Consider the following 27,523-nt stretch of genomic DNA (forward strand, 5'->3'; position numbering starts at 1 on the left):
AAGAGATAAACAGTGAAATGTTATTTGCCAATGTCTATATTGAATTTTTGTTACCCAGTTTTCTTCCTTTCAATTGCTCAAGGAAGCCTGTTTTGATGTCTGGTCCATTCAGACCAGGTAAGGCAAACAGAGAAAATGTACAGGAATAATGATGTTTCCTCCACCCAACCCACTAGGCCGGCAGTTAACCATCTTCAACACCCAGGCGCAAATAGCTATCGGTGGAAAGGACAAAGGACGCCTCTTCCAAGGCCAGCTTTCTGGGCTCTATTATGATGGTTTAAAAGTACTGAACATGGCGGCTGAGAACAACCCCAATATTAAAATCAATGGAAGTGTCCGACTGGTGGGAGAAGTCCCATCAATCTTGGGAACGACACAGACAACCTCCATGCCACCAGAAATGTCTACCACTGTCATGGAAACCACCACTACAATGGCTACTACCACAACCCGCAAGAATCGCTCTACAGCCAGCATTCAGGTAAGCCTTTCTCCAACAATTAATTGACTCCGCATCTTGGTCTTTGAGATGTTGCTATCATGGTCAGTGTTACTACGTAGCTAAAGTGTCTGAATGACTATGTTTGTAGGAAGGATGCCTGTAGGAAGGATGGTAAAGCTCTTATTCAAAATGAGCAAATTTTCACTATGAAATACTCCCACCTCTCATTTTATTACCTTTCTTTTCACTAGCCAAAAGGGAAAAGGGGGAAAGGAAAATTTGTTATCATAGGAAAGACTGTATCCTAGTTCGATTCTATTCGCATCCTCCTGATGGCTTTGCTAGGACGTGAATTGTTCATTTTTGAGGCCAGTGGGTAGCATTAAATCAAGGGCAGATGAAGCTAGAGGTTCAATTAATCCTTATAAAATGTAGCATTTGTATATGATAAGTGTTGATTATTCACTTATTATTTTTGGCCCACTTCGTTTCCTTTATATTATATTGACCAAGGTCCTAATTACATTAGAAAATTTGAAGGTCTGAGTTTATCTATGTAGGAAGTCCTTAGTTTTGTGGTTAACGTTTTTGTTTTGTCACTTAAAAGTAATTATACCCAAGCTAAAGCTAATGCTTTGCTGACTTCCTTGGCATCTCATAAATCTAGTTAGTAGAGGGGAGAAGGTTAATCGAATTTTTAGCCTTAAATGCTCTGGCAAAAAATAAGACATTCCGATTGCTTGTGGGAAAATGGCCCCTAGTCTAGTTAGTATCTGCAGAAAATTCAGCAGATCAGTACTTGTCCTTTCTGTTTCTTAGTTTTAAGACATTAGCCAGGGGTTCGGTTGAGTCTTTGACATCACCCTTCCATTGACTTCAGAGGACATTATAAACCTAGAGTCAATAATCATTTAAACCCCCAATGTGTTCCCATTCCTCTGAAATAAGTTTCTGAGAGTTAGGCAGTGGTAAAAGTGTTGTCTACCTTTTCCCTTTTCTTTGAGTAGAAATATCCAGACCATTCCTTATGTGACTCCACAGGGACAATTGGAAGCTGATGCACTGATGATGTTATCAGGCCAATTTAACGTGTTTTAGAAAAGCTACTAAGAAGCTGGTTCCTTGACAGTCTTATAGTTGCACGTGTTGTTACATGTATACCTTCGCACATGCTCCCGAAAAATAGCTTTTTCTCTACTGATATTAAAGCAGTAACTCCTGACACTTCACTATACTCACTGAAAAGAAGATAAAAGACAATATATATTTCTATTATGACTCTCTATAGCTCTAGAGCATATCTGTTTATTGTGGGTGAAAGGATAGTTCTATCTGCACAGGTCTTGGCAGACTTTTCTGTCTCTGTCAGAATACATTCCACTAACCCTGTGGGAAGCAGAGAAGCATATGGCTTTTTCTTCATAGGAATGGATGGTCCTGTAGTTCTTTGCAAGGCCAAATTTTTACTGACCTCAGAAGGATTTAATGTTACATGAGGATTCAGGGACTAAGCCATGGTCGTTATCAGTCTGGGGCTTTCCTTCCTGCAGCACATACATAAATAGGAGCAGATTGGGTGAGTATTTGTACAAACTAAGGGAGCCAGAGTAGGATACAAGCTACAAAAGTCTTATAAGTGAGTATGATTCTAAACATCATTTAACCTGTTGTCATTTTAGAGGTCAGCAGCTGTAGACAGCTGGAGGATGCCCTCTCTAACAGCCTCCTTTCTGGTGTGTTTATTTTTCTTTAGTCCAGTAATAATTGGATTACATCTACATGTCTTTCCTTTTGCTTCTACAGGAAAGGCTATAAAAATGAGTTATAAATCTGTTGATGCTCTTTGTTTTTAAAGGTGTATAAATACATAAAGTAGTCTTGGAGGAAAGCCAACAGACTAGCAAAATTGGATTAGATGGGGATGACAGATAAAAAGGCCCCATATTCTTTGTAAAGATTAGCTAAAGGAAATAACTATGCCAAGGGTTTTGAACTGTTTGTTCTGCCAACTAGCCATAAGAACTTTGCCCTGGGCTCCATAAAAATGAAATAGCCTGCCTGTCTCCAAGTCTGTCCCTGTCTTAAATACATTCTGTAGATCATGTGAAGCTTGTTTTAGGACCGGGGACCCAACTACCCTTGGATTCTACCCAAGGTTTAAGGCAGTTTCCAGACTCTGAAGACTCTGGGTGAAGAAGGTCAGTCTCAGGAGTTCTTATGTGCCCTGTGTGAGCCCCTAATTTTCTTGAATGAAATGGACTCATAAAGATTTGATCTCTGGGAAATCTTCAGAAAAAAGAAAAAGAAGGGAAGAAGGCTGGATTTCATGTTCACTAGATCCATCATTCACGTTTTCACCTATGTGTGAAATCTTACAGCCATTCCCAAATGATACTCTGTTCTGTCTTCCTTTGCTTTGATAATATTGCTAGAGTAGAGTTGTCCTAAAAGTAGACTCTTCCGGAAGAAACAAAATAAGCACGTGCATTCACAAGTATAAATATCTGTTTAGTAAAAGTCCACCGGTTATTTCTTTAAGCGTAAGGTAAGAAAACATCATTTGAGCAGTTCATTTCTGATAGACCTTGGTTAATGTTGATTTTAAATCAAAGGAAAACTGCAAAGTGCTTTTAGTGATGCTCTTAACTGTGTGTGAATGTGAACAAAGAGTTTGCCAACTGATATGGCCCTCTAACGCTCTAGCCTCCTGGAAGTAATAGGCGCTTTGATCTTTCTGATACTCTAGTTTGTTACAAAATACTTGTGAATTGCACGGACTATGTTAAATTACTCACAGCTGCAGTGCCAAGCAGGAGGGGAGTTTGGGGGAGAATGGATACATGCATACGTATGGCTGAGTCCCTTTGCTGTGCACCTGAAACTATCATAACATTGTTACTCAGCTATACTCCAGTATAAAATAGTTTTTTTTAAAAAAAGAAGGATGTCTCTAGATGCCCCCCTGAATAAAAAAGGAAGTTAAGGTTGAGAAAGCAGGTGGACAAGTGATAATTCTCAAATAAAGGTCTGGCACTTAGTAGGTGCTCAGTAAATATTTGTTGAATAAATCAGAAAACAAGATAGGCTTTATTATGTACCTTATCATCGTTTAACAATCAGAAGTGTCATGGCTTGTGGAAGGATTTCTCTCTAAGATGATCAATGTGCTTTAGACAATTTTAATTTTTTTTCCAGTGGTAAAACTATAGCAGAATGATTAAATGCATGTACTTGAAGTCAGACTGCCTGGGTTTAAAACCTAGTTTCTCTTCGTATTAACTAAGTGACCCTGGGCGAGTCGTGTATGTTGTAGTTACCTATTGCTATGGAGCAACCTGCCATAACTTAGTAGCTTCAAACAACAACTATGTCATTAGATCTCAAAGTTTTATGGGTCAGAAATTTGGGCAGGGCTCAGCAAGGCATTTCTTCTGCCTCACATGGAATTGACTGAGGTCATTCAGTGGCTACTCTGGTCTGCAGGGTCTGGCTTCACGCATGCACCTGGTGCCTTGGTGGGTGAACTGGAAATACTGGACTCAGCTGGGTCCACGTCTCTCTCCGTGTCTCTAGGACTCCTTTCATAGAGGCTCAGGACCCCTGGAGAGAGTTTTCCAAGTCTCACTTTCAGGGAGTGATGTATAAACCTCATTTCTCAATAGGAGGAGTAGCAAGAATTTGCAACCAACCTAAATCTACCACATTGTAAAATTGGAGGGAGGGAAAGGTACTACTAGTCCTTATAAGATTGTTGTGAGGATAACTGAGTTAATAAAAGTCAAATGCTTACAAGAGGTATATCATGAAGAATATAATTAAATATATTTTAACCTTGTTATTATTATATTCTGTCCTCAACGTTTGGTATGCAAGCCAATACCCTCTCAAGCAAGGATCTAACTCAGAAAATGGGGCTGCTTCTACTGGCTGTAGTGTCCGTAGTTCAGAGTGGAGCTAGGAGGTTTTGGGGGATAGGGATTTGAAGGAGGCTCAGAGTAGAATTTGGGGGCTGAAATTAGTCCTGGCAAATAAAACGTCTGTAAGATCTCCGGAATGGACATCTCACTACCCATCTTTAATTTCCTTTTCCATTTTTTAAATCAACCGGGAGTGCTATGAGCCTTGGAGAGTATGTTCTGTTATGAAATGGGTCTATCCACATGTATTTTTGGTGTTACAGAAAGAGGAATCCAGGTTCCTCGCCATCATGGAGCTTACAGCGTAAAGTGGACAAGAGGGCTTGACATTAGCTATCAGTATGAAATAGTGACTTACAAGTGATGGTGTGTTGGGGGGTGAGGAGTGGTGTATGGGATGGCATGGCTGGATCTTATGAATGAGGTGAGAATGGAACTGGGACTTGGATACACGGTGCTAGGAACAAACCCCAGGTTGGCTGAATGTGCAAAGCTGAATTGACAAAGTCAGAGATGATTCCTAGAGAGATCGCCAAGTCCAGCTAGAACAGAGAGTGCATAGAGGGGGTTGTGAGATACAAGAGATTCAGATTCTGAGAGTCTTGGCCTAAAATGCCCCCAAACAGGAGAAGTCCAGGAGGGGAGAACTGGATCAGGTTGCCTGTGGGTCTTACTACCAGAGATGCCCCAGAGATTGTACAGGCACATCCATTGCATTCCATCTGACCCCAGTGTTGGTGGGTTACTATCATGATGCCGGTGGGTCAGCTTCTAAGGTGGAAAAGTTCAACTCAGGCTACACTCAAATTCCTTAGTCCTCACTCAGGATGGAAGGCAGAAGTGAGGAATAAGAGTCTTTTAGGGATAACTCTCAGCCACCATGACCAAAGTGTTCTTGTGAGAGAGGAAAGGGCCAAGAGGAAAATAGTTCCAAGAATAATGTGTATTCTCTTACCTTAGTGCTACAGACCAAGTTATCAGTAAAGAAAGAACTCAGTGTGTTCTGTGTTCAGCAAATCACCATTTGGAATCATTTATAAGCTATTAGCAGAATACTGATCATGACCCGCTTGTTCTGAACTGGGCATTGGTAAAGTCACCTTGACATTGGCCAGGGCTGCCCGGCACAAGAATATTACCAGAAAATCACAATGCTCAGCCTGGATTGGAACTACCTTAATAAACAGTAGAAGTGAAAGACTTGAGAGCTTTGTGAGATTTCATTCTTATCTCAAACTCACAAATTTGGTGGGCAAATGTGAACCATTTTCAAAAATTATGGAAGGAAGCCACAATTATTCAGGTTTTGTAACAATACCTATATGGAAAGTCCTCCTTCTGGTCTGCTTTCAGTTTTAGGCTGGGGACAGTCAGAAGCACACTTCAGCCTTGATATTGATTACTGGAAAACAAAACAAAGCAAAACTTGTGATTAAAAAGTTGATCCTTCACACTGTCTGTCCTGGATGCAGTCCCAGTATGCTGAAGGAAAGAGAGAGAAATTTAGAATCAGAATTTCTGGGTTGGACGCCAGGTTCTTCCAGCCACTTAGCTGTGTCTCTCCGGGAATATTGATTAGACCCTCTAAACCTCAGTTCTATTATCTGTAAAATGGGCACAACAGTATCTTTACCATAGGCTTGTTGTGAGTAATAAATACAACCAGATGTGGAAAGAACTTAGGCCACGCCCTATCCCACAAGTCTGCACTAAATGCTAGACATTTGGAAAACCACTTCAACCCAAGAGACTCTCCCAGGACTCACAGATCCTCACAGAGCTTAGCCTCCCTGTATGGCTGGATAAGCACAAGAACAATTTTGTCTACACCCACACAAACCTGTGATCACCCAGGATTTCCTTTGAGGGTCCTAGATTGAATCACAGCCCTGAACTCATCAATTAGAAGGGATGTATGGAGTGGGAATTAGCTTAGCTGAGCGGTTATCACATGCAAAGTGTTCTATTAGGGTGAAACTTGTGAAACTGCCATTTTTGTAGATCAGAAGCAATTCCATATGGTTCAACACATACATGACACACACATTTACAGCATGTTGTTGTCCATGGCGTTTTGAGATTCTGGCTAGAACACTGAATTTTCTCAAGGTTCTTTGAATAATCAAACTGTCTTGGATTGGGATACAAGATTAATCTACTTTATTCCAAATACCATGCTATAACAGGGGGTAAGTTATGTTACACTTTTCCCCAAAATTATCCCCTCTGGGCCCCTCCACCTTTTGCCTGCTGCCACCAGCTTGATAGAAGTGAGACTAGGAGTCCACACACTTTTCCATCCCTTGCTTTTACCGCCAGACAACAGAGCCTCTAGGGGAAGTTTATTTTAGGATCAGGGCTCAACTAATATTGATTAAAGGCCTTATGTAATGTGTGGCTCCAGGGCTCGTTCCTTTCCTGCCAAGCTTCATAACTGGGGGAGGCACTGAAGATTTGTCAGTCTAATTAGACTTTAGCTGCCAGCCAAGAAATATCTTCTGTTTCCTCCTTACCCTCGCACAGGTACTTACTTTTCCCCTCCCAGAGAATAACTGGGGGGAAGGAAATTGGACTCTAATTTACTCATTACCTGGTAGAACTCTCCAGTGACATTTTTCTCTCCAGAATGCCATAGTTCTAATGGGAAAAAAAGGAACTTGATGGGTTTACCCACCTCTTAAAGACTTATGTGTTGGCAGGACACATAGATCAGCACTTCCCAAAGCTGGAAAAAGTCCCTTAAGGGATCTCTGAGAAGGGCCTCATCACATACAAGCAGAAGTCTGCGAGATGCTAGGAGAAGTTGAAGAGATGCCCTTCTAATTAGGTTGTAATATTTATAGGGTAGAATTTCCCACCAGAATTGCTAATAAAGCACTGGATCTTTTTTCCCCCCAACATCTTTATTGGAGTATAATTGCTTCACAATGGTGTGTTAGTTTCTGCTTTATAACAAAGTGAATCAGCTATATGTATACATACATCCTGATATCTCCTCCCTCTTGTGTCTCCCCCACACCTTCCCTATCCCACCCCTCTAGGTGGTCACAAAGCACGGAGCTGATCTCCCTGTGCTATGCAGCTGTTTCCTACTAGCTATCTATTTTACATTTGGTAGTGTATATGTGTCCATGTCACTCTCTCACTTCGTCCCAGCTTACCCTTCCCCCTCCCCGTGTCCTCAAGTCCATTCTCTATGTCTGTGTCTTTATTCGTGTCCTGCCCCTAGGTTCATCAGAACCTTTTTTTTTTTCCCCCGCTGTACGCGGGCCTCTCACTGTTAAGGCCCCTCCCGTTGCAGAGCACAGGCTCCGGATGCGCAGGCTCAGCGGCCATGACTCACGGGCCCAGCCGCTCCGCGGCATGTGGGATCTTCCCGGACCGGGGCACAAACCTGTGTCCCCTGCATCGGCAGGCGGACTCTCAACCACTGCACCACCAGGGAAGCCCCCCCTTTTTTTTTATTAGATTCCATATATATGAAAGCACTGGATCTTATTTTGAGCCATCTGAACAGCTGAGAGGAAAGTGCAGTCAGCTCTTGGCTACTCACCGTGGTCTCCAAATGTTTCTAAAGCTCCGGGTGGTTTTTCCAATCACCTAACAATCTACCTGGCCAAGTGTAAAGCCTGAACCCTTTCCGTGTGGCGTATGGTCTCCCACTTGCTCTCTCTCTGACCGTGTTTCCTATCACCTTGCTCCAGGTACACAGGTCTTCTTGATCTTCCTTGAACTTGGAGCCAGGATAAGGGAGGGGCGAGTGAGGGTTGTACAGTTGCAGAGTGGGATCTTGTGTCTATTTAAAATGTTGATTTTTTTTGCTTATCACGGATTTTGTTTTGCATTGATGTTGACTTTAAAATATTGCAATAAGGTATTCTTTATCTTGATGACTGAGTTGGGGCCATTCCTTTAAACGTTACACAGTAGATGAGCGCCCCCTCATTAGTCCCAGCCCTGCTCGAGCACACCAAGCACATCTGTGGCTTTTCACTTGCCGTTTCCTCTGCCTGATGCAGCTCTTTCCAGCTATTGCACGACTCACTCCCTTACTCTATCCAGATTTTTGCCCATATGGCACCTTCGAGAGTGGCCCTCCTTGACCATCCCCTGTACAATAGCACTCTCTGTCACCTTCAGCTTCGTTGTCTCTCAGAGCAGTTATCTCTCCCTGATGTTATATCACATATTTATTTGTTTGTTGTTTCTATTTAGTGAAATGTGAGTCCTAGGATAGCAAGATGTTTGTTTCAGGCACTGTCAGAGCACAGAGTAAACCCTCAGTCAGTATTGCCTGAAACAAATGAATGGCCAACAGTCTGTCAGCACCTTCTCAGGGAGTACACTTGCTTGTAATACAGACTGACCCTCACTTCCAAGCACTGTCCCTCTCCTGCTCCCCTCCCCCACCCCGTGGAGGCCCACTTTCTGGTGAGTTATCTGCAGTGGTTTGTTGTGGTTTTTTTTTTCTTTTTTTTTTTTTTTTGGCTGTGCTTCATGGCTTGCAGGATTGAACCCATGCCCTCGGCAGTGAAAGTGCGAAGTCCTAACCACTGGACCACCAAGGAATTCCCTCCACAGTGGTTTTGCTGCTCTGGACTCCTTGCCTTAAGAATAAGGAGTCCAGAGATATCTCCTTATATCTGGTGTGCGAGGCTGTTCTTCTTGACTTCTGGTCTTAAATTCTTTCCTTAGAACTTATTTGTCATCCTAATAGCAAAAGCAGCTTCTAGCACTTAGAGTTTTCAAAGCACTTTTGGAAATAGTGTAATATCACCGCTTTCCCTCTCTAATTTCTTCACCATATTCCTTTCCCAAATTATTTAATTCTTAATTAAATAATTAATTAATTCTTAATTCTCCTGAAACCTACCTTTAAATATAGGCAAGTAAAAATTATTTTAATGGACCACTGCTTCTATCCTATTCTATTGGTATGGATAGAAAATTAACTTGGGGCTCATTTACCTGGTTGTGCATGTGTAAGTGGGTTGGTGAGAGTCTTCTATCTGCTTCAGGTTCCTTTTTTTGTTTTTCTCTAATGGCTGAGTATGTTACATGAACCCATTCATTCCTGGTCGTGACCGTATGACTTATCTGGCTCCATAGTTTATGACCTTTTGAAAAGAAGATTTTGGAAGACACTATGAGAAGCTACTAGATTGAGAGAAGGAGTAATGTCTATGTAGTTCCTCACTCAACATTCAGGGCCTGGCATAGTGCCGGCCACAAAGTGGGGCTCGATCAATGTTTGTTGAAGAAAAGAAAACTGCATTGAGTGAATGAATGCTTATCCACAGAGGGAGGAAGCCGAGGAGGGAGAAATGTTATTCAAGACAGCCGTGTGGAAGCAGCGTGTTATGAAGGAAAGAGAGCACAGAAACGAGGGTCAGAAGACCTCATTTGTAGATAAAATGGTTAAAACCATGACTCGAGGTGGACCTTCATTTGTCAGCTGTGGGATTTTGGTTGAGTTGCTTCTTGGAGCTTAGTTTCACCACCAAAATATGGAGATTATGACATCAAATCCATGGATAGGTTACAATAATGTAAGTCAAGGGCTTAAATTGGTGCAACTCGATAAAAGATTGTTGTTGTTGTTATTTTAAATGGGATTCCAATCCAGGTCTCTTTAGCATCTAAATTTTGTTTTTTATTCTTTAATTAACCATTTGGCCTATGATGTGGCAATTAGCTTCCTTGGATTTCCACTCTTTCCTCATCTAACAAGTATAAGGGTAGATTCACACTGTCTCCAATTTCTTCATTTTTCTCACAGTAGCTAACATGGTGCCTTGCACATACAGTGACAGTTGAATGGATGGATAAATGAATTAGGGGGTGGAAGGGGAAGAAAAGTTGAAGAGAGGAAAGGAGAGAGCAAGCGAAAATACTCCGTAATCGTGTTGCTGTAAGAATTATCTGTCCATTTCATGGATTGGATGGCTAAGGTTGAGAGAAGTGAATAAAATATATTTAATCTAATTAAAATTATAATACAAGTAATGATTTATTTTTGTATCCCCCCTCTTTGCTGAAAGCTTTCAGAAGGAGTTCCACAATGACCACCGCTATGTGGAAGATGAAGTAGTTAATAAATGTCTCTTGAGTTGTCAAAAGAATCAATGATTCCAGTTTAAGCTAAGGTCCAAGAAATTTCTTTTTTTCTGAAAATGCATCTCTTTCTTTCTATTTATATGTGACAGGGAAATGACTTTAAGCAGCAATCATTGCTAGCCACGCTTCAAGATGGATATTTCCATTCTGCCTTTGACAAGGCAGTAGGAGGGATGGGATGTGCTTTCATACCTTTCTGGTGCATGTTTGAATGATTGTAAAAATTAGAAACACACTGAGGCTGTTATGACAGCCCTGCCTCTTGAAACCTAATTAATGCCTTGGGTTGTCTAGAGAGCTAGTTCTGTTAGCTAAATGGAGAATGTAAAGTTCTCCTTGGTTTTTTTCATCATCCAGGGATGAGATGTCTGGGGGAGATAAATGCACAGCATATCTGTGGTGGCTAGCAGTCACCGAGAGAATTACTTGATGGAAATTTGTACATAATGTACATGTACATAATGTGGCTTCTTCTATCTCTCATTTGATCTGATTGTGTGTGTGTGTGTGTGAGAGAGAGAGAGAGAGAGAGAGAGAGAGAGAAAGAGAGAGACAGAGAGAGAGACAGAGAGACAGAGACAGAGAGAGGATGCTCACGTGTTTGCATGTGTTAGCTAGAACAGTGCTTCCGAAACTGTTAGTGTATACACATCACCTGGGCGATCTGATTAAAGCACAGATTCTGAGTCAGTTCTGGGTGGGGCTAAGATCACACATTTCTGGCTAATTCCCGGATGATGTCAGGCTGCAGTATGTGGATCTCGCTCTCTGGAGCAAGGATCTAGTAGATATTTATAGTTCCTTGCTGAGTAGCGTAGCACCTGTTTACCTATCTCTTCTAAACCGTCTCCCCAAACTTAATTCAAGGCTCTTCAAAACAGGAAATCTTGTTAACCCAAAGCATTATGTAAGTGAAAGAACTGATTAACAAAGAAAAACTTATCCCATCAGACAGTCCTGCTCCAGGTTCCACTGGCCCCTCCTCCTGTCCCTTCCTCTGCCACATACCCCCGAGGCAGATGGGGAAAAATAAGTAGGTAGAATTTAACTTGTCACAGTATTTATCCCCCTTTCCGAGTGGTGACCTCCAGTGAAAGCAGAAGGACTTGAATGATTTTAATCCACGGTAACAATGGGAAACCAGTCCTGACCATCTTGAGCGGTAGAAATATATAAAATGACAGATTTTCCTCCTCTGCCTCTTCACGTCCTCCTCCCAGACACTGAGAGAGACGCATATTCATGCACCCACAACTCACACTATAATGCACAATGAAATTCCACCCAGCCTTTATCTCGTAGCCGCTGCACTGTTGATTAATGCCCCACTGGCTGGGAAGCTGTTCCACTGAAGAAAGACAAGGAGAGGGGAAGACACATGAAAGATATCTCTGAGGCCATTTCTCATTATTATTATTATTATCATTATTAGTTCCTTACTGCCGTATCTATCCTGTTAGAGAATGCTTGATCTATTGGCAAGGGGGAGGGGATGACATTTGAAAGTGGATTTCACGAGGGAGAACTGAGCAAGGACAAAGATAGAAATAGACACTTTTTACTAAAGAGAACTGACCTGAATCAGGTTTTGTGGTTGTTGTCATTATTTTTGGTTTTGTTTGTTTATTCTATTATTTTTGTTGTTTTTGTTTTAAAGCCAAATATGATAGATGCCTCCATCTGTGTCTTCTGGGTTTTTTTCCCCCCCTAGGCATTTATTTTTGCATGTGTTCTTTTGTCTTTATCGAGTCTCTGTCTGCAAGAATCAATATGATATAACGTATGCAAATGTTATTCCTGACCACTTATGCAAAAGACTGGACAGAATAATTTCATTGCTTTGCAACTCCCATAATATAATCGCTTCCATATCCTGGTTGATTTCAAGTTTCTGAAAAGGCTCTTTTTGAAAAATAATTCTACGTATGTATTGTATAAGCCACAGTATCTGATTCTGTCCTGTTTCTCATTCAAAGAAAGGGTGATTGCTAAGTTAATTTCTGGCTCTGTCATTTAGGAGGACTACACAGCAGTGGTCCTTGGTGGGAAAATGGTACCATAATAAAAGCACTATTACAACACATGTGTCTACTGATAAAATGGCAGATTCATTAACCGAGATAGAGTACTATAATCTGATTTAGAAAATGCTGTCTTTCCAAAGTTGAGTTTATGAGGATATGGAATTTATAGCTGTGGTACCCACATGTAACTTCAGTTTTAGTCAGATCTGTATTCAATTAACAAATATTTTAGTGAATTGAGTGCCTAGTGTGGGCCACACACCATTCTAGGCATTTGAGCTATAGAAATATACAAAACAGACCAAAAAAAAAAACCTCTTTCCTTATGGGGCATATATTCTACGACACAAATATTGGGCACCTCACGAGTGCCAGGCTTTGGGGAAACAAAGAATGAAATAAATATACCTCTGCCTAAAAGGAACACACAGTCTGGGAGGGCTCTTAAATATTTTCTCAGTCTGAGCAGACTCATTTTTACGTCAGTTTTCTACAGAAACTGTAGCACGCCGATCTGCTATTATACTTGCAGAGGCAGCAATCATCTCTGTTTATACAGGTCAACTCAATTGAAGAATAACAAAGAATAAGGTCTTTAATTTCTACTCCCCAAAAACAAGTTTCAAATGTAAATAATGTCTTTTTTGACTAACAAAGATGGCGACAATAAGCCATGTTAAAATAAAGTTATTGCATCTGAAACATATTTTAGTCTCAAGGACTCAGTTTACAATAATTATTGCAAATATTTTGTTTATTAGTTTGAGATTATAGTTTCATGGAATGTTTATACTCAGAGAATCTCAGGGATTGTCTAATTATTGAGCCCCATACAACTAGTGGAGCTTTAGAGATGGGCCAACCTAGTTCCATCAGTCAAAGTTGTCTGTCCAGGGGCAGATTGCTTGCCCACCCTTTGTAATTTAAACAATAAGCATTGGGAATTCCCTGGCAGTCCAGTGGTTAGGACTCAGTGCTTTCACTGCCAGGGCCCAGGTTCCATCTCTGGTCAGGGAACTAAGATCCCGCAAGCCACACAGTGAAGCCAAAAAGTAAATAAATAAAATAAACAATAAGCATATATTAATTTGATGTTTTAATTTAATTTTTCTCTAAATAATGCATCTACATAGCTTAAAACTTCACATAGGACACAAACTCCCATTACTCCAGAGCAGAGGCATCATTACTTCAGCTGCTAGGAGTGCTAGCTGCTGTATTTTTAATAGGTATATATACATTTTTAATAGGTATATATTATACCCAAACTTACTATCAATGCAAAATTTCAGTGAGAATTATTGTACTGCCAACTCTTTCTGTATACTGAGACAAAGCTTTCCTTAGGGACCTCTATTTTGTCTTCTTTTCCCTAATACTTATTCTCTAGCCATCTCAGCATATGAATTAAATAATACACATAAGCGCTTTGAATATTTTGCATCCAAAAATGAGCATAGCTCAGTCTCTTGCTTCACACCAGGTGCTTATATTTCCGAGAGGGGCAAGGATTAGAATAGTCAAGTTGGAATTTTTATGCTATGAAACGACAGACAATGTATTTGCATGCCATTGAGCTCCGTCATACAGTGCATGGTGATGAAGTCTGTTCACTGAGCTCTCAGCTTCTTTCAGCTTTATCACTGTAATATATTTATTGCCTTTCCTTTACATGTGCTAGTTGATGTAGCTGCTGTAGAAAAAGAATTACTGCACGTATTCCCTGCAACTCAAGAGGAATAATACATTCTAAGAGCACAAATGGGGCTCCACTAAAAAAAAAAAAAAAAAATCAGTGGATTAATGTTAGATATATATGGATATAGATACTGGAAACAGGATTTAATTAAGTAATTACACTGAGTATGAACCAAAGGTTGCAGCTATTGGAGGAGAGATGATTGGAGGCCAAGGTGAGAAAATCATGAATAGGAGGTTTCAGGGGAAATTTTAAGTGGGATGATGCGGATGATCCCAAGGCTGTTTCTGTGGGGACTCATTTCTATCAACATTGCTAACCAGAAAACAAAGATTACTAGAGGCTCTGAAGTAGATCAAAATATTTGAAGAAGAAAGGAGATAAATAGCAAACTCCACTTCCAAAGCCACACTGAGAGCACCATACAGCCGTACAAAGAGCATCTATAAAATGTCCTTTTGACTCTAATAGCTGCCAGGAAATTCATGGCTTTTCAATTTGGGGGATTTGGGGTGAATGTCTAGGCAACTTATTTTTGTTATGTTGCACTCAGCAACATGCATAATAATAACTAGAGGTAAATATAAATCACAGAAAACAGTGCCAATCAAGTCACTGATAAGAGGGAAATTAAGGTGTGTTTATGTTTCCTCTCTCCCCCTCATTTTCAGTAAATTCTACGTTCTTCTGGGGTTTTTCCTCATCATATTAGGTATTTTTGTATTCTTCTTTCTTCTGTTGTAAACATTTTTCTCATCTCAGCATCCTTTTTAAATTCAAGAGACATTTTCCTTTGCAATGTACAATGAAAGGCGATAATGTTAGAAAATATCAGAGATGGCTTTGTCATGTCTGGCGCTGTTAAATCATGTTGTGTCCTAAAGAGCTCAGTAAATGAAGCCAATGGAATGATTTGACAATTGAACAAGGCCTCAGTCAGATCTCCCAGCTTCCCCAATACTCCCTGAGGAGAGAGAGACTCAGGTGGTGGGTGGAAGTTATTTTTCCTTTAAAGGATTATAGAGATTCTGGCGAACCTTATTTTGGGTTTTCTTGCAAGGCAGAGCCAGCATTTGCAAAGGGGGTCTTTGTAATCTTTTTTTTTTTTTCAGCATTTAATTTGAATTCAAGATGGTGTTAGGGAATTAAAAGAGGAAGATTAATTGCTCAATAGTTAGTGGCTACTGCCTACTGCATGGAAGGATCTTGATGGAGATAGAAGGGTGAATAAGACAGATATATGCTACCTGTCACAGAGCTTACATCATGGGAAGAAGGCATAAGAGAAACTAAGTTCTCAAGTAATTATTTAATCGCACGATGAATTCAATGGAGAACAAGCTGCTAAGAAAGCAGAAAGAGATTTAAGCTAACGTTCTGATCTGGGAAGATTTTCTTGAGGGCACAGTGTAGGAGCTGCACTGTTCAGGATGAGAAATTAGGTAAGCTAAGCCAAGGGAACAGCCTGTGCTAAGGCCTTGCTGTAGGGAGCGTACTGTATCATGTTTCTCAGTCTTTGGTCTACAGTTTCGCTCTAAAGTCTGGAAACGTACCAGATTTGACCATGTTAAGTGGCCAGTTAATGCCCACACTTGAAGGGCCCCCAGAAGGCCACTCATAAGGTATCCAACGGGATGAAGCATCATCCCATTACTATGACAGAGTGATGTGGGACTGGTTTGAATGAGTTTCCAAAGCTGGATTGAATGGTACGGCCATGTTGAATGGGCTCCATGGTCTCCTGTTCTGAACCCCCTAGATTACTGGATCCATGGTGTACCAAAGGCACAGTCTTCCTCAGTGAAAATCAGAGATACAAATAATTTAGGGCAAAGCCTCACAGACATATATGTAAGGCTTGAGAGAAATGCATGAATACACTGTGTTTATCACAATTTTGTGCAATACGTTGAACTATGTTTGCTAATGAGTGACCATACACATTGAACCCGCCATATAATTGTCAGGAATGTCCTGACACAGAACCTGTCATGTATTGTAATATCAAGAAACCATTTAGTATGTATATGTTTCTAGGTTTCCATACTTTATAGCCATCCTGTATTTCACTCGCTTGTTTCTTTAATAGAGCACTAGTTACCAGATATCAGTTATTTGAAAACGTCTAATTCTTCTTCCTATTTTCTCATGCTTTGCCTTAATTTTCTTTTTTGCTTGGTGGAAACTGTGGAGTTCAGTGAAAGTTTTCCTGCAGTCTGATTACCCTCTCTATTTAATTTCGTAATAAAAAGTCTGAACCAGAAGCTGGAGATAATGTGCCCGATTCAATTCATATATGTCAATTTCTTTTTAATTGTAATTCTTTTCCCTAGTTCTTCCCACTCTTAACTGCCTAGGCACAGCTGAGGCTTGGGTGATTATAGGACATCATGCCTGCGCTGTCAATTATGCTTCCTGCTTTAGGATTAAATTCATTTATTATCATTGTTCTGATTATTAGTAATAATAGCAGGCATCTCCACCCAAACCTGAGTGAATAATGGTTTTCACAGTCCTTGCCTCCAAATTTAGCTTGTTTTAGTTTTTTACCCAGATGATTCCTTCCTTCTTTAATGGCATGGAGCGTTCAGTTTCCTGTGTTGCATTTAAATGCTGTTTTAGATCATTCAAAAGACAAGACTTTCTTAGAAGATTCTTCGTGGTGTGGAGTGATGGCATATTATTTCCCTGGGTGTAGGTTTCACCAACTAGTGGATGTCAGTGGAGTCTTCTCTTGGTAACAGGACTACTGCTTTGAAGAAGTATTTGAAGTGGCAAAGGATGTCTATTAGCTATCCAGTCTTTTTCTTAGAAAGACCCCCGGCTCTTATCCTCAGAAGTACACATGGCTTTGACTCCTGTGCTGACTCCAAAAAGAGCACTTACCTTTCTGCCTTTTTGATGGAAGTGTCCCCACCACTCTCACTAACAGAACAGCAACATAGCCCAGCCAACTTAAAAATAGTGTTGGCCCTTCAGCTACATGTTAGTTCTTTCAGACTTCTTTTCCAGACTCAAATATCAATATGTCTTCTGAGCTTAAAACTACATTTGTAGTAAGATCACCCAGACAGCTTCAGGAAAAGAGATCAGCGAGAGACTTGGTGGAGAGTCCAGGCTTTTATTTTATTATTCTGCACTTTATCTTTTGGCAAGTCAGATAAAAAGCAATGCAGTTTAATTAGTAGTAGGGAAAATGTTTGCACTTTAAATTGTAAATGTGTCTCAGTGATACTGCTCCTGCAAATATTGCTCCGTGGACTTTCTGGAAGAATAATTATGATGGCTCATCACCAGGTTTAAGGTGCCCAGGCTACTGTACTACCCTTTCTTATCTTGGTTTTGTTTTCTCATGATGGCTCATTGATACAATTTCCTAATCCTCCTTACCTTGGAATCATAGCCTCTTAAAACAATTAAACCTTTGCCTCTAAAATGAAGGGTGTGTCTCAGAATTCCAAAGAGTGGACCATCCTTCAAGGTCTCCAGCCTCTCAGCTCACTCATTCAACAAACATGAGTGGGGAAGGCTGGGTAATTACTAACATGGACCAAGCACTTTTCTGGACCCTGACAAAAACAAAACAGATAATTGTAATTGTGATACTAGTTCTTATGGAACATACGTTCTAGGGGCAAGGGTGGAGACTGCCAATAAATAAATCCGGGAGAGGATATAGTATGTGCTGACAAATGCCCTCAAGAAAATAAAGCAGGGAGGTGTCACAGGGTGAGTGGTGGATGAGTATTTTAAAGACAGTCTCTCTAAGGAGGGAACATTTAAGCTGAGACTTCAGTGACAAGCATGTAAAATCTGGGGGAGGAACATTTGTGGCAGAGGAGATGGTCAATGTAAAGGCTCTAGGTTGAAACATGCTGAGGGAGTTTGAAAGAAGGTAATGCAGCTGGAGCCAGAGGAAATCTGGTATGAGGTGAGGTCTGAGGGGTGAACAGGAGCTCAATGATTCAGGGCCCCTTAGGACATGGAAAAGAGACGGGATTTTACTGAAGTTCAATGTCAAACTATTAGAATCTCCTAAGCAGTAGAGTGACATGATGTGATGTGTGCTTTTTAAAGATCGCTCAGGCTGCCATGTTAGAAAAGATTGTGAAGAGTGAGAGATGAGTCATAGATACCTGTTATGTGACTACTGCATCAGTTCAGGTAAGAGATGATAGTGGCTTTACTAGGATAGCAACTAGACCCTCCCTACACAACAACCTGGCTTGATGGCCTCACGCTATGTCTTTGCACTGCTCTGAACTGCTAGCTCGCTGAAACCTTAAACCCTACTATCTCAGTTCTCATACTTAAATCCAGTTGCTTTCCTGCTTCATCAAGTTTCCATTAATCTATAAATTGCATTTCATTATGGTCCTCAACTCCCTTCTTTCTCTGTTCTATTCATTCTAGATCATTCCAAATGGTTTCTCCCCTCTACCCAACGGGAAGGGTGCCTTCAACCTGCTTTAGAAGCCTTTCCTTTTCTTGCTCAGCAGCCCCCTTGCCTATAACTCTTGATTAGCATCCTTTCAACCTCCCAACTCAGTTCCCTTCTTCACTTCTGCACCACTGAGTTTCAAATGCTACTTTCTTTTGGAAGAAAATGTTCATCAGTCATGAGTGTCTTCAAATTCCTCTCCCTCTAAGTTTACAAGCTTCTGTGCTCACCTTAGGAGAAGCCCTTCATCCCTCTGCTCAAAATCTTGTTCTCATCATCCTTCCACTCTAGACTCTTCCCAAGCTTTTTTTTTTTTTTTTTTTTGGCGGTACGTGGGCCTCTCACTGTCGTGGCCTCTCCCGTTGCAGAGCACAGGCTCCGGACGCGCAGGCTCAGCAGCCACGGGCCACGGCTCACGGGCCCAGCCGCTCCACGGCATGTGGGATCTTCCCAGACCGGGGCACGAACCCACATCCCCTGCATCGGCAGGTGGACTGTCAACCACTGCGCCACCAGGGAAGCCCTTCCCAAGCTTTTTGACATCATTCATTGCCTTCATTTTCCTGTGGTGCCACTAATATAATCTCTTCAGCCTATGATATATCCAGGGCTTTTCCTTCTTAAAAGCAAAATCAAAACAACAACCTGCTTCCTACCCTTTCCATCAGCTACCTACTGTCCCTCGATGAGGACACTCTCTTTCCTTTATACTCAGATTTCATGAGTATTATACTCTCAACAATTTTTCTTTCTAAACAAGTTATACATATTTATTGTGGACAAAAGTCACAGTGAAACAAATTCCAGCTATGATCTCACCCTTCATGTAGAATCATACTTACAAGGCCCTACAGGTTCCCACCCCTGTCCTTCTTTATTTCCTCATCTACAGATATTTCTCACATGCACCCAACATTCTAGTCACACCCTGATATAATTTTTAAAATGTTGTTCTTTCCACCTGGGAACATATAACATGCACAAGAGCATGCTTCTTCATCTATAAGATAAAGGTAATAAAAATATCAACATTTCCATAGGGCTGTTGAAGAGAAAATGCATTCATATATTTCATATTCTTAGACTAGTGCCTGGTACATAGTAAGTACTCAGTAAATGTTAGCTATTATTATCATTACAGTAAATGCCCTACATACGAACAAGTTCCATGCCGAGAGCATGTTTGTAAGTCCAACAAAGTTAGCCTAGGTACCCAACTAACACAATTGGCTATACAGTACTGTACTGTAATAGGTTTATAATACTTTTCACACAAATAATACATAAAAAACAAACAAAAAATAAAGAAAACCTTTTTAATCTTACAGTCCAGCACCTTGAAAAGTACAGTAGTGCAGTACAACAGCTGGCGTACGGGGGCTGGCACTGAGTGAACAGGCAAGAAGAGTTACTGACGGGAGGAGGGAGAGGAGGCGGGAGGTGGTAGAGCTGAAGGATCGTCAGCAACAGAAGACGGAGGGCAAGCTGCAGTTTCACTCACACCTGAAGTTGATGGAACGTGTATTTGAATCTTTGAAAGTTCACAACTTGAAGGTTCGTATGTAGGGGACTTGTTGTATTGGTTTAGCTCTTTTACCCACTCGCTCTGCCTAGAAAAGTAATAACCCCTCAAGGCTCAGTTCAAATATTTCCTGCTTGGTGAGTTACCTACCTGCTCTGCCACCATGTCTCACTCTGCTGAGCTCAGGTTGGTGTCCTTTTCTCAGTGCCTCCACAAGTGCAGTGAACTTCTGTGCATATTTTATACCTCTTCACATTTCTCAGACAGGAAGACTGAGGTAGAGCATTTAAGGACCTTAGTCACATTTCAAGCCAAGCAGTGGTCGGGCTCTCTGTTTAATACCAGAGCCTCTAGAGGACCCATCTGTGCTGCTGTGTGAGTCCATAATGACTTCGCAATTAGGGTCCTAGTCCATTTCCAAGCATTCCTTCTCATTGAGGTACTTCAAGCAGATATGCATATGCCTAAAGATAAAGAAAATTAAACCCATTATATTCTTCTCAGTGTTCAGAGCATTTCAACCAACTAGAGAGAAATTCTTCAGAATGGTGATCGCTTTGTGTGTGTGTGTGTGTGTGTGTGTGTGTGTGTGTGTACCATGGGAAATTTCTGTCTGTAGAGAATCAGAGAATTACATTTAAATAAATGGTAAACGTTGGGAGCTTTCATTTGAAGTTCTGTTTTGGACAGTGTATGTAGATAGAGAAAATTTAAGAGTTAAGATACTGAGTGAGTTTCACTCTGTATGTTTCTATATCTGTGATAGTGGAGGCTATAAAAAGCAGTATTTATCTGTATATGTGTTCTATACCAATGTAGTCTATCTCTCTAATTAGATAGTCAATTATTTTTAAAGAGCTGCAAATAAGCCCTATAAGAATGTAATAAATGCATTCCATTTAGAAACATGTTGCAGATAAATTTTATTTTTATTCTTCGTACATCCTCCTGCAACCTTAGAAGAACAACAAAAAAATCTTACTACTCAACTAATTCCAGAAACCGATCGTTACTGCCTAGTAGTATGTTAATCATGCTTACCATTCCTTCTCTTTCGACATCATTATGCTTTGGGATAGAAAAGGTGGGTGGTGTGTGAGTCTCCGTGGAGAAATGAATAGTTGGAGTAGACAGGCTTCTCAAGAGATATAATGTTATTTTCATGCAAAATTTCCCAAGTAATAAAAAGGGACTTTAAAATGGTGAAAATGTGTGATGTATAAGCAGAATTATTAATAAGAGCACCGTATCTTTTGCTTCCATAGGATCTTTCAAGATGTAGACAAATTGGAGGTAGACCAGGTAGAGGCAAGAGGATTGATTAGGGGAATTGAAGGAAAGACTTATGAAGGTTTAAAGGAGATGAATATGTATAGTTTGGCTAAACGACAAGTCAGAGGAAATGACATTACGGACTATAGATATTTGTAAGTGGCTGGCCACAAGGAGAGCAAGGGGTTACTTAAGTAATGGAATGAAATCAGGGAAGGAAAATTGTAAATTCAACATCTGGATTCTTTTCTTGACTGTGAGAATTAAAAGATTGTAAAAGAGCTATCCCAGAACCTACTGCTTAGATTAAAGCAAGAGACAAAGAGACAGGGTAGGGTAGCATGAAGTTGCTAATAGTTTACTCGATTCTGAGCAACTTGTTGCCAGGAAGCACTTCTTACTCATTTTTAATCCCTAGGATTTAACACATTATAAGAAATCCATAGAGAGATAAATCATGCTCAGCTCAATGAGAATAAAAAGGTCACTGGAGTTAGACATTGAAGATTTTATGACATCCCACTGGTTTATTATTGTAGAACCTTAAGCAAGTTACTTAACCTTGCCAAGGCTCATCCATAAAATGGGTATTAATAGCCACGTAACAGGACTGATGTGAGGTTTACACAAGTCACCTTGAAATCTCCTTTTACCTATTTAGTAACAACTAAGTCCACCTCTCCTCTCCATCATCACTGCCATTGTCTTGTTTACTTTAGTAGTTTCATAACTGGTTTCCTGGACACCAGTCTTGCCCGTCTTCATTAGTTTACACAATGCAGTCAGGGTGACTTTTTGCAGTGTATATCTGCCTAAGCCATCTCCTAACTTAAAACCTCCAAAGGATCCCATTGCCTTCAGGATAAAATCTGATCTTCATAGGACAGCATACTTCATGCTAGCATCCGCTTTCTTTCTAGTTCCAACTCATGTTACCCCACTCCTCTCACGTAATGCTCTAGCCATGCTGACTTGCTTGTCAGCATGAATTCCCAAATGAACTTTCCTTTTTTATGCCATAAACATGCTGGTCTCTCTGTTGAGAACCCAATCTCTCATTCTTTTTCTTCTGGCTAGCTCATATCCTTCCCAAAACACCCAGCCCAGATTTTACCTCTTTTGGAATATCTTACCTGGGATCCAGGTGCCTTTCTCTTGTGTTTCCATAGTAATGGAGCTTATCATTATCCTAACTACTAATTCTACTATATTGTAATTGTCTTTTCATATCTGCCTCTCTTAGTACACTTTAGGCTTCATTTGGGCAAGTACGTAGATTAGTGCGTGCCACTTGGCAGGCATTCAACATTTTTTAAAATAAAAGAACAATGTATGGATGGATGGGTAGAATGTAACAAAATACCTGGGATATAAAAGATCATCACTTAATATCATTTCTGTTCTCTTGAAGTATTGAAAGGAAGGAATGCACTTGGCTGTCTCTGGTAACCATGGTCTTGAATGAGTTTTATTCAGAGTTATTTCTGTGTATTATACCATCCACCCATGTCCACCACATTGGGAAGGTACTGCAATCTAGGAGGAACAGCAAGAAACTGGGAGACCTGGGATATATATGAGCACATATCAGAGAGAAATATATCAACATAGTAGCCTTGAGGTAACACTTGAAAATATCCTACCTTTATAGGTAAATATGGATCTTCATTTTTACAACTGGATGCTTTGTGAATTCTGGGAGCCTGATTGAAGAGAGATGGAAATGAGGACAAAGGGACTACAATGGGAGTATAAGGAGGAATGAGGAAGAGAGAGACCAAAAACAAACTGTTCCTTTTACACTTGCCATCTCCCTCTCTGGAGCTTGCCCACAGACCAGCTGCTTAACCTTGAGACACATGACCAGCCCCTCTTGTCTAGAGTTTGCCCTAATTGTTGGGTGCATTGTAGCATCTCAGATGATCAGCCGCTCATGCCAAGAGCAGAATGTTAAGACTAATGAAATTCGAGTCCACTCCATTAATAACCTGGGCAGGATTCTCATTCCTCCTTCCTCTTTGTTCTCTCCTTTTCCAAGTCTCCATTCTCACTCTTTTGTGTATGTGTGTCTAAAGGAGACAAATGAAATTTCAGATGTAGCAATGAATCGCCACCTGAAAGCACACCCCAGGGTCCCCATGTCCCTTGGCAGCACTGTGATAAATTGCCATCTTCAGAATTAATTGTTACCTTTTCAGGAAGTTTGTATTCATTTTTGTCTCTTTACTGGTTCACCAGTGAACCTCTGAGACGGAGAACCACACTTTCCTTTCCCCTTTCAGGAGCTTGCCACACGACATCAGTTAGTAGACCTGACAGGGCGAGTGGTGCCTCGATGCTGGTCTCTGGCACACGAATTTAGTGCAGGCCAGGCCCTCTCCGTTGCCTTTTAATAGACTTAACTCGCTTCTACTTTCTTTTGGCTCCGAGTTCAGATTTCTATGAAATTGTACTCCAAGCTAGATCTCCCAGGCTCAGGGAAGGAGGAATATTCTTTCAGTAAAGCACTTTTCTCTACTTTGTCAGATGGCTGCCATGTTCAAGAGTTAAAAGAAAGTGATCTGCTTCTCCCACACCTCTTTACAGATGTCACTTAGCCTGCTCAGGTTTACATAGGGAGCGCTGACACGCACATGTGACCCAGTCCTTACCCCATCCTCAGAGATAAGTTGGCTAAAACAGTCTGCTTAAAAGATGGCTCTGGGGCTTCCCTGGTGGCGCAGTGGTTGAGAGCCCGCCTGCCGATGCAGGGGACATGGGTTTGCGCCCTGGTCTGGGAAGATCCCACATGCCACGGAGCGGCTGGGCCCGTGAGCCATGACCGCTGAGCCTGCGCGTCCAGAGCCTGTGCTCCGCAGCGGGAGAGGCCGCAACGGTGAGAGGCCCGCGTACCGCAAAAAAAAAAAAAAGATGGCTCTGAAGGGCCCATTGTTGAGAATGAACTTGGGCCCTGATTGTGCTACACTTTTATTGATAACCTCTCTCTAAGCCACAGAGATCCAGAAAGTTTACAAGATACTAATATACTCTTTATAGCTAGTACCTCTCTTATGGCTGTAAATGTAATATATTTAGTGGTTCTCAATCAGGGATGATTTATGACCACCCCATTCCCACCCCAAGAGGACTTTTGGCAATGTCTGAAAACATTTTGGGTTGTCACAGTTGGGGAAGGGCAAGTGTTTGGAGGTGCTCCTGGTACGTTATAAGCAGAGACCGCAGATGCTGCTACCCACCCTGTAATGTACATTAACTCTAAAAAATGTAAAGACAAGGAAATCTCAGTATCCTGCCTGGTATACTATGGGAGGTACTTAAAGAGTATAAGCTGTGACTTCTATTCTCCAAGGGAGAGAAACAATCCACATTTACTGTTGAGCTCTGGCTATATGCAAAGCTCTAAGGTAACTGCAAAACAATGGCATGTCAGTATCCTCAAGGGATTTACGGTCTACTGGAAAAACTTAAAATCTAGTAAGAAACTAACACAGGTATACCCACATTGAGTGACATGAGAAATGCTTAAATTCAGTACTGAACTTAATAATAGAGTGAAGACTAGAAAGGTTTCAAGAAGATTTAATGGAGAAAGGGGAATGTGACCAGAGTCTTTTCTTTTTTTTTTTTTTTTTTTTTTTTTTGCGGTACACAGGCCTCTCACTGTTGTGGCCTCTCCCGTTACGGAGCACAGGCTCCAGACGCGCAGGCTCAGTGGCCATGGCTCACGGGCCCAGCCGCTCCGTGGCATGTGGGATCTTCCCGGACTGGGGCACGAACCTGTGTCCCCTGCATCGGCAGGCGGACTTTCAACCACTGCGCCACCAGGGAAGCCCTGTGACCAGAGTCTTGAGGTGACTAGACGAGGAAGCAGAGAGGTCAGGCTGGTTGTGATGTGTGTGGAAGAGTGGAGCGCATGGGGGGCCTGGGGTGAGGAAGTGAAGCCCAGTTGCCTGCACTCAATTGCCACGCCTTCCAGCACAGCCAGCAAAGCCCATTGCAGAAGTTGCACACCTGTTTGGAAGATCAGAGAGGAAATATCTATCTGGTTTTCCAGTCTTTTCAGGACTGTTTCTTAGAATAACTATTTTTGGTCTTGAAAAATAGGTAAACATAAGATGTGGACCAAGAAATTTAGAACTCCTGAAGGACTTTTAGACTGACACATGTGTGACAATTTCCATTTTGCAAAACAGGACAAGGCAAAAATGACAAGTGGGCTCAGAACATGGTCTTTGGTGTTCCCTTTGTTTCAGATTAGCAGAAGCAGGATTCTGTGAGTTTCTTAAGGAAACCTTCAGTGTGTGACTTACTCCTTTCTCTTAGTCAGACTCATCCTTCACTGTTCTTCTTTACCTCCTGCTCAGATGGGAGTGTGACTTTACAGAAGGCCTAGGATTGGCAGCGGAGACTTGAATTCCATTTCTTACTCTCCACTAACTAGCTGAGTGACGTTGGGCAAAACTGCCATGTAGAGGTTGGGTTGGACTGGGTCATGTCCAGTTCTGACCTCATGTACTGATTCCCCCATTGACTAACCTGTTCCATTCAAAGAGGTTAGAGAAAGTGTGGCCTATCCCAGCCACATTTTGTGGTCTTTCAGTGAGATGTTGAAATAAGCAATGTCAGCAGCCTTATGCTCTCACTAATGGTCTGGTATACCTTATGAATAAACAACACCAGTTTTTTGTTACTGGATCTCATTTGCAACATATTTATAGAGTCATAACTCTACAGTGTTTCTTTTTTCTTTTTTTTAATAGATCTTTATTGGAGTATAATTGCTTCACAATACTGTGTTAGTTTTCAGTTTCTGTTGCACAACAGAGCGAATCAGCCATATGTATACACATGTCCCCATATCCCCTCCCTCTTGAGCCTCCCTCCCACCCTCCTTATCGCACTCGTCTAGGTCATCGCAAAGCACCAAGCCGATCTCCCTCTACAGTGTTTCTTGACAGAGATTCTGGAAGGGGAAAAATGATAGTGCAGTTGTTTGCTAACATCTGGGTGCACTTTTTGCACATGGGTATGCCCCGAGGAGAATCGTTCCAAGGCAGGAAGCTAATCTGATTCATATTTCTACCTAGAGGCACTTCAAGAAACTGTCAGATGCTTCCCACAGTAACAAATCTGAGTCCCAGGGAGCTTACGGAAGTAGAGTTCAGATACATTTTGGAGGGAATTCCTGTTGTCTTTCCAAGGAAAAGACTCCTGCGATATATATATATATATATTTTGCTAATCTCTTATTTGTATTGGCAGCATAGAAACCAGAGACTGAGGCTGGATTTTTCTGTTCCTCTTGTTGTCTAATTTGTTTATTTGAAAAAAGCAAATTTTAATAAAAGTCATTCATGTGAACTTAGAGACTTAGATGTAGGATTTACTTAAAGGATTTGCTTTAAAATGTCTCTGTCTGACTCAGTTTCTGCAGTTTAGTGACAGGTGCCTTAGAAGTACTGATGCTGAAAGCTCAGCCTCTGTGCAGTGGTGCCAAATCGAATCTCGGAGACGGAGTTTCAGGTAAAGTAGAAAAGAATAGCTTTACTGCTTTGCCAGGCAAAGGGGGACACAGTGGCCTTGTGCCCTGAAAAACTTTGCATCCCAACCTGGGAGGATTTGATGAGCAGTTTTATAGCAATGGTTCAAGGGTGGGGTTGCTGATAAGGATCACAGTGAGTGCAGGGCCTGCATTCCTTTAATCTGGCCTCAGCTGGCCTCTTGATCTTCTCTGAAGAATGCTTCATCAAGTAGTTAACATCTTCCATTTGTTGGGAGTTTGAGTTCTGCAGAAGAGCTCAAAGATATCCTTTTGTGTATCCGTTGAGGCAGAACCAGGATCCTGTCCCCAAGGCTGCATTATTGTTTCTTGACTGCTTCTCCCTTGCCTCTGCATCCTCTCCCTTCCCTGATTAGCAGCTCTTTGAACCTGCCCTGTGGAACTCAGGGAAGGTCATGGAGGCTAAAGCCTATTCCCTATTCCCTACAAATAAGAAACGAGGGACACAGAAAGGCTCCCATGCCCAGGAGCCCCACAGGGTCCTGCTCGGTTTCAGTATTAGTGTTGTTTTCTCAGTCATGAGATT

At 41.4% G+C, this 27,523-nt stretch overlaps 1 protein-coding gene across 23 annotated transcripts in view; it reads left to right on the plus strand.

Moving 5' to 3' along the window:
- The window catches only part of NRXN3 (neurexin 3), a 1,692,180-nt gene that overhangs the window by 1,537,781 nt on the left and 126,876 nt on the right, over nt 1-27,523 (plus strand). For 16 of the 23 annotated variants that reach the window (XR_003795953.1, XR_003795956.1, XR_003795954.1 and 13 more), the window contains one exon: nt 177-484. Coding sequence is in view for 19 of the 23 variants with exons in the window: in XM_029238319.1 (XP_029094152.1) it covers nt 177-484 (308 nt within the window). In the remaining 4 variants the exon portion in view is untranslated. Of the gene's footprint in view, nt 1-176; nt 485-6,681; nt 6,703-27,523 lie in introns of all 23 variants that reach the window. The other 7 variants (XM_029238320.1, XM_029238322.1, XM_029238321.1 and 4 more) reach the window with 2 other exon arrangements.

This window comes from Monodon monoceros, unplaced genomic scaffold (genome assembly GCF_005190385.1).
Source record: "Monodon monoceros isolate NGI ecotype Baffin Bay Population unplaced genomic scaffold, NGI_Narwhal_1 Super_Scaffold_21, whole genome shotgun sequence".
In the NCBI taxonomy this organism is placed as follows: domain Eukaryota; kingdom Metazoa; phylum Chordata; class Mammalia; order Artiodactyla; family Monodontidae; genus Monodon; species Monodon monoceros.